Genomic DNA, 7,558 nt, shown 5'->3' on the forward strand with positions numbered 1-7,558 from the left:
TGCTCTCGACTTTATATTGTGGAATGAGAACACTTAATCTCGATATTGTGAATTTAAGATATAACCGATCCTGGCTCACCATTTAAATCCTCTTATTCTTACTCATTTGAGAAGTAACGTTCTTGAAATCAAGACGAAAGTGCTCTACTTTGTTTTTCGTCTCTCAGTCTTTCAGCATTTACCATGATACGCCTATCAGAACACTATACATTTTTAAAATCAATCAAAATATTAAATCCTATTTATCTTTAATATTTAAACAGGTCTGCATGGCGGCAAGATGAGTACATTGGCCAGGTCCAATGCCTCGCTCTATGGAACTAAAGAAGACTTATACGATCGACTGAAACGTCACGCCTACACAGGCAAGAAGGGTAAGTCTTACATATAACTTTAAAGTATCCCAATATTAAAATATCCGATCTATTTCTTGCAGAAAAGAGTGATAGTGATAGCGAAGTGCAGTAAAACAACGAGTCGCGATTTAGAAGAGATAAATTACAGATAACAAAGCTGCTTTAATGTAAAATGTGGTCATAAATAGAGAACGGGATGCAGCGGCAAACTCACTGTCAGAACAGTGAACCAACACTGCCCCCAAAAATACTCACTGGAGAGCCTTGCATTGAATCAACGTAATAACTGCGACATCGCTTTCGATCCAACTTCAGTACCAATCTCAATCTCGGATATTACGTGGCTTAATGCAAGGCTTCGAGAGCTGCTTGAAAACGCGAGACGAGACAATAAATCTTAAATTAGTAATTCCCATATGTGCTCTTTAGGTATGCAAACTACATGAAATTAAGTCGAACTTATGCCTAATATAATGAATGAAATATTGTTTTAATCTTAAGTATTATTTACCTATACAAGAAACTCGAAAATACCATGCTTGACGCGGTACCAAATTGCAATACATATATACTAATATATATATACATATATATATAGAAACGTAGATTTTTCCAACCATATAGATTGTCCAAGCTTGTTGAACAAATTCGCGAGTGCTGTAAAAAGCAAATCAAATATAGTCGTTATTTTGTAATTTAATAAAAGCAATTTAATTATTATGTATGACAATTAATTTTATAAATTTTCTTGTATAAAATAAAAGAAACAAACGAATCTAATTGAAGACGAGGTACCAGTTGTTCTAATTTATTGGCGAGGGAGTTCGACGTTGCGATTGATGTGACTCACGAATGTCCTTCCACGACGCTGCTTGCGAATGAGGTCCTTGTGCTTTTGAAGAGTCGGCACGATGTTTTTTAGCTTCTTCTTTATACCTCTTGGATTTTGGATGATATACTTAAGAGACTCGTTCACTCGCAAATGTACCTTTGTCTGGACCTCAAAGAAGCAGTCGTGCAGCAAATGGAAGTGGTCGGTTGCATGTCCGGCAAATGCGAGGATCAGAAAGGACAGAGGCACAGTAACGCTGCCCACCCAGTAGTTCTCGTACTTGTAATAATTATACTCAGACACGAAGCCCGTTCCGATCAGTATTGTCTTGATCAGCAGAAAACAACCATTCTCGACTGTCTTCCAGATGACTTGTACGGCAATCTCCAATAGAAGAAAAGCCACTGCCAACTCGTAGATACGTTTGAGGACTCTCGGCATAATTTGAAGACGCCGGGGAATGAAGCAGTTGTCCCATATTAGATCCATCGCAGCAAGACCAACAACCAGAGAGGGTAACTGTAGCCTTGGAATATCCGATCTCTTTGAAGACCAAGCTAGGTAATGCATCACGTGGCACAGGCCAGCAACGAGAACACACTCCAAGGAAGTCATTCTTGTACTTGACGCACTTCTATTCAACTTTGAATTTGCAATGAACGATTTGGAAAGGAATCCAAATTTAATAGATGTATTTTTACTAAAATAGATTTTTAAAAAGTGAATGATAGTATTTCAAATGATACTACGATTATTTTTATTTGGTTTTAAACAACGTTAGTAATATTACACTATCATTTTTGTTTACTACTTGCCTATTAAAAAATGGAAATCAGAAAAACAAAACACATTTGTTTTTATATTTTCTTTGACAAAATAAAATGTGATAAATAATCCAATCTTCGCAGTGATTTTTGGGAAATGCTACATAGGAATATCAAATAAAATAAATATACATTGGGAATGTTCTATCACGTTTTGGGACTTAATTTTAAGTCTTTAGATGGCTTACATCTCAAAAGTCGGATAAACTTAAATGGATAGTTTCTATAAGGCCCTAAATAACGTGTAAAGTAAACCAAACTACGAATTTGAAATTACGTTAAGGGCCAGTCAATCGATTAATATTTATCGATTATTTCTTTCCTTCCCAACACTTTTTTATCTGCCCACTACGCAATCTGGCGCTCATTTTCAAAAGAAGGTAAAGTAATAGGCGCTTTAATTTAAATATATATATAAAACTTGGAAAATTGAAACGGTGTAAAATTGCTTTATATGAGCATATTTATTTGGAAAATAGATTTAATTTCAGGCACTCAGTGCCAATGCGTTGGGCGATTTTGAACAGCGTTGCACGATATGTACATATCAGCCGGAGTCAAATCGGTTGTTTCTGGTCATTTGTTTAAATTCTAATTTCAATTTTCAAAACGGTGGCCTACTCCTTGCGAGATAGGTAGATCAGACTGATAGCCAGGCTGCAGAATAGTATGGGATAGCTGAGCTTCAGGAGTTTGCGACTGACAAGGCGTCGATAGTAACTGAATGACTTGCTAGTCTGCTTGTCGGCCAAATCGGTTTCCTCCTCAAACTCGGTTTCGGTTTCCATTTCCGCTTCCTCATCTGTTTCCGCCGCCTCCGTTTCCTTCTCCTTCACAATTTCACTATCGTCTAGGACTGGCTCTGCCTCGGTGACGTTCTCTTGGGATCCAGACTGCAAGAGCTGACGCAGTAGCTCCACATTGTGCTCGGGATCGAACAGTTCCTCCAAGGGAACCATCCGGCGATCGCTCTCCACCGATCCATCTAGCGAGGGACGGGAGGTCAGTCCCATCTCCGAAATGGTGGACATGTTCTCATCCGCTGGGCGCGGAAATTTCAAACCCATTGGGCTTCTCTCGAATTGCTCCCTGAGAAGTCGGTCCTCTTCGGTTTCGCAACCCCCACCAATCGCCATTTCAAGCTCGTCCATTAGGGATTCGGGTACAGACTTTTCAGGTTCTTGGACCACTGATTCCTCGGTGGGCTCTTGGAGAACTATCTGCGGATCATCAGGGGCTGGCTCATGGGCCAGTTTCTCAAAAAGTTCCAGCTCTTCCCCTTTTGCAGCTTCCTCAGTCACAGATTCTTCTTTCGCCGCACATTCTTCTTGCTTCAGCTGTAGATTGTCCACTGATAGTTCTTCATTAGTCGGTGGTTCTTCAGAAACGCTGGGTTGTTTCTGCTGGGTTTCATCAGCAGAAAGCTGTTCCATATCCAGGCCAGACTTCTCGGGGATATTTCCGACCTCTGGGGTTATGTTGTGGTTTTCTTCCCCCGGTTCGACCTGGTATTGGTCATTATCGAGCTGCAGATCCTGCATATCCATATCATCTAGGGCCACTTCGGCCTCCATTTCGGCAACGACTCGTTGAAGTTCCTTGAGAGTCTGCTCCTCAGCCCGTCGAAGTTCTATTTCACTGCTAGTGCCCGGAATCCTGTCGAGAATCGTCTGCAGTATGGGACTGGGTCTGACCGACAATGGGGTCTCGGGCAACTCGGACATCGAGGACTCCATCTGGATGCCAGAGTCGTTGGTCAGCTGATGGTCCTCCAAGGAGTTGTGTACTTTGGGATCTGGAACCAGCACTGAGCTGTACATTCGGCTGCTAATCTGATGATGGCTACCACTAGGACCCATATAAATGGGAGCCGGAATCCTAGTCATCTTGGTCACCGAACCGCGCGAAGAACGCAGATCAGTCTCCGATGAGGGAGTAGCCACCGCATCCATATCGTTATTAGATTTAAAATTTAATGGCCCCCGTTCCTCCGAATTCTTAACGTTTTTGGTGTTCTCAGTCTTCTTCAACTCGTCCTGGGATCGAGTCTCTTGGACTTCGCAGCTGGCCATCGTTGCTATCTGGATGCTCGAATGAATTCAACTCAATTTGGAACAACACAACACATTCCCAAGCTCTCTGCTCGTACTTACCCTTAACAAATTTTAGCAAGACTGACTGAATTTAACCCGGTTAACTAGTTTCACCGCTCTGTATGTTTTTACTGTTTGCGTTATGTATTTTCCCTTCTATCGCCAATGAAAATGTTCCCTAGCGTAAGTGTGTTCGCCTAACTGAGACAAGTCGACTAACTGAAATTGACAATTGGTCTTTTTCTGATTTATACAGAGTCATGACCAACTTGATGGGTGGCCTTTTTTCGTGTTGGTTAATGTGTCTTAAATGGCCAACTCGGTTGGCAACTCTTTTATTAACTAAGTGGTAGAATTACTATTTAATTTGGTTAAAATTGATGGCAAAAAAGTATTTTCAGGGTGGGGGTTTTCTTCAGTCCTGCAACTCCACCTTCGTCTTAAGATAATCGGATAGATCATTGTAGATCAGGGGTTTTACGCGGTCTGTTTAATGGATAGATATATAAAAAGGTGAATTAAGAGTTGGAAAATTCCCTGGCAACTTTAACTTACTATTGCACTTGTACTGTAGGTTGGACCATATAATCATCCTTTGCGAGAAGCAGAACACGCCCAGGCGTCCGCCCTTCAGAGTGGAGTCGAAAACATTGCCTGAGTCGAAGATGAGGCGATGGCCCTCGTACATTCTGTGGGAAGAAGATATTCAAGACATGGGACATGGGAACTCTCAACCATCACTCACTGCAGGCGGATGAGGCCAATGGCCGGTCGATGCACCAGAGACCAGCGGTAGGAGGTTCTCTCCTTCCAGGCAATGTTCTTCGGATCCTTCCACAACAGCCTGGCCTCCCCATCGGTATTGCCCTCATGCCACAAACTATTCCGCATCGTGGGCCCAGGACCCTCGGTGCTGTTGACCAGCTTGATCTGGATCCCGGGAGCCGCAGAGGCAGTGAAGGGTCTTGGCTCCCAGTAGGTCTGAGTGCCCTTCTTCCACTGCACCACATAGTATTTGTAGCTACTCTGGTAGCTAAAAACAAAGCCTGCATAGTCGTCATCCGTATCATCGTTGATATAGAAGGTGCCATCGAAATCCACACCGCCGAAGGCATCTTTGCCCACGGCCAACCCGGGATCCGAGTTGAGGGTCTGCACAATTTCGGTGCCATTGGCATGCACCACCCAGTTGGGATCGGCTTGCGATAAGCCCTTCGGATCCAATGGGATGGTTTGCAGGGTGCGGAAATCCGTGTGCTGTATCATAGAGTTGTTGGGACAATTATCAATGGAATTGGGCACTCCATCCACGTCCTCGTCCTCCTCGCAACAATCACCCTTGCCATTGCGATTGAAGTCCTCCTGCTTCGGATTACTGGCCAGCGGACAGTTGTCCTTGTAGTTGGGTATGCCATCGCCATCCATGTCATCATCGCACTCATCGCCCGTTCCATCCCCATCGGTGTCCAGCTGATCCGAGTTACTGACCATAGGGCAGTTGTCCAGTGAGTTTGGCACCCCATCGTCATCGCCATCAATGTCCCGGTGACAAGCGTCGCCTACAAAATCCATATCGCGATCCTTCTGATCGGGATTAGGAAGATTCGGGCAGTTGTCACACACGTTGCCCACACCATCGTTGTCCCCATCCGATTGACTGGGATTTGGGAGCAGTGGGCAGTTGTCCAGCTCATTGGGTATGGAATCATTATCGATATCCCCGTCGCACTCATCCCCCAGACCATCCTCATCCGTGTCCAGCTGCCTGGGATTGTACTTCAGCACACAGTTGTCGCACACATCGCCCACCCTGTCGCCATCGGAGTCCACCTGCTCCGTGTTGTAGTTCAGCGGGCAATTATCCTGAGTGTTCTGGACATTGTCGCCATCGGCGTCTTCGTCGCACCCATCGCCATAACCATCCAGATCGACGTCCTCCTGACCCGAATTGGGCAGCCTCGGGCAGTTGTCCCGCTGGCAGTGCAGATCCGGGCATTCGAGCTTCTGGTCCGGCCATCCATCCATATCGGAGTCCCTTCCGCAAAGCAATCCATTGCCTGCCCATCCCACACTACAGTGGCACCTGTGGAGCAAGTTGTCCATCCGCAGGCACACGGCATTGCGGTCACAAACAGTTCCATCTGGACACACGGACACCGAGGATCTGTCCAGGCAGCTGTACGTGCTGTTCGTCACATAGCCTTCGTGGCACTGGCATCTGTAGGAGCCCTGGGGAAGAATACGAAGAAGAAGAAGAATAGAATTAAGTCACTCAGAAAAAGTAAGTTTTAGATTTAGTAGATTTAACACTAAAAAGTAGTACAATAAAAAAACCAAAACAAATTAGTACTTATGATATTACCCAAGTAAAATTAAATTTGTTAGATTCGGTTAATTTTTTCAAATTAAGCTATTATTTAAAAATGGTTTACCTTTAAAGTATCTTACAGAAACAGAAGGGATATTTTTATCAAAATAAGCAGCATATAAGAGACAAATTGGATTGATGTCAAGTAACTTAAAGGCTACAATGCTGGTAAAATTTCTTTAAAAACCCAAGTCAGTTTTTTAACATTTTGATTTAGTAAATGCTGTTATAAATATGAACATTACCATTCAAATTGGGAATAACTTTACATAAACCATATCATACATTTTTTTTAACAGTCTATGTTCTTTCTTTTATATAATATATTACATGTAATGTAACAAATTATATTTTTAAATTATTTGTATTTATAAACCATATTATAGATTTTAAACAATTGTTCAATTTTACTCACAATCTCATTTATGCAGGTGGAATGATCAGGGCATCGGAAGAATCCAGTCCGGCACTCGTCAATATCTAGGCACGTTTGCTTGCGATAATCCAGGGAATAGTACTCGGCGTAATAGCCATGGGCATGGGTTCCATCAAAGCCGACAGGACACGGACCGCATTGGAAGCCCGGACTGAGATTGGTGCAGCTCGTAAGATCGTCGCAGGGATAGTACACCTCGCACTCATTTATATCCTGGCAGGTTGTGCCGTTCACCTCGTGACCCACCGGGCAAGAGAAGCAATGGAAATAGGGTGGATAGCCAACCTGCAGGCATTGGGCACCTTATTCGTTAAAAAAAATAATAGCAAATACAAAGTAAGATTTAAGATAAATGATTGGAATGTATTGAATCGAATGATATCAGGTGACTTTAAAATGCTGTAAAATGACTACTAATCAAACAAAAAATTGTCCCACTCGTGTTATCTTTACACAGATCAAGTTTTAAAATGTATCTGAACGAAAATGTGTTTAATCAAAATCGCATCATTGCACTTTTCCAAATTAGGCTTTCATAACTATATTTCTGATACCCAAGAAAGTAGTACAACTTCATCTTAACATAGTGATCTTTTACACCAGTTTTGCCTAATTTTGCAATATGATCTATTTTGAGATGTGGCATAAA

The 7,558-nt window shown here is 42.7% G+C and overlaps 4 protein-coding genes across 6 annotated transcripts in view; 1 reads left to right on the forward strand and 3 right to left on the reverse strand.

Annotated features, from left to right (window-relative positions):
• Window positions 1-1,146, forward strand: part of LOC119548655 — a 34,421-nt gene extending 33,275 nt beyond the window's left edge. For all 3 annotated transcript variants that reach the window (XM_037856068.1, XM_037856067.1, XM_037856069.1), the window contains 2 exons: window positions 264-374; window positions 437-1,146. In XM_037856068.1, coding sequence (XP_037711996.1) covers window positions 264-374; window positions 437-468 — 143 coding nt within the window. In that variant the 3' untranslated portion in view covers window positions 469-1,146. The remainder of the gene's footprint in view (window positions 1-263; window positions 375-436) is intronic.
• Window positions 1,049-1,913, reverse strand: LOC119548657. Its single transcript, XM_037856070.1, has one exon. The coding sequence runs from the start codon at window positions 1,801-1,803 to the stop codon at window positions 1,165-1,167; it is 639 nt and encodes a 212-aa protein (XP_037711998.1). The 5' UTR covers window positions 1,804-1,913; the 3' UTR covers window positions 1,049-1,164.
• Window positions 1,914-2,441: 528 nt separating this feature from the next.
• LOC119547176 lies at window positions 2,442-4,321 on the reverse strand. The gene is made up of 2 exons (XM_037853909.1): window positions 4,166-4,321; window positions 2,442-4,093 (listed from the first exon to the last, which is right to left on the reverse strand). The coding sequence occupies exon 2, from the start codon at window positions 4,082-4,084 to the stop codon at window positions 2,630-2,632; it is 1,455 nt and encodes a 484-aa protein (XP_037709837.1). The 5' UTR covers window positions 4,085-4,093; window positions 4,166-4,321; the 3' UTR covers window positions 2,442-2,629.
• A 65-nt stretch (window positions 4,322-4,386) lies between these two features.
• Window positions 4,387-7,212, reverse strand: LOC119547177 (cartilage oligomeric matrix protein-like). The gene is made up of 4 exons (XM_037853910.1): window positions 6,889-7,212; window positions 4,851-6,334; window positions 4,661-4,794; window positions 4,387-4,591 (listed from the first exon to the last, which is right to left on the reverse strand). The coding sequence occupies exons 2-4, from the start codon at window positions 6,206-6,208 to the stop codon at window positions 4,521-4,523; spliced, it is 1,563 nt and encodes a 520-aa protein (XP_037709838.1). The 5' UTR covers window positions 6,209-6,334; window positions 6,889-7,212; the 3' UTR covers window positions 4,387-4,520.
• Window positions 7,213-7,558: the final 346 nt, after the last annotated feature.

Source organism: Drosophila subpulchrella, chromosome 2L (genome assembly GCF_014743375.2).
Source record: "Drosophila subpulchrella strain 33 F10 #4 breed RU33 chromosome 2L, RU_Dsub_v1.1 Primary Assembly, whole genome shotgun sequence".
In the NCBI taxonomy this organism is placed as follows: domain Eukaryota; kingdom Metazoa; phylum Arthropoda; class Insecta; order Diptera; family Drosophilidae; genus Drosophila; species Drosophila subpulchrella.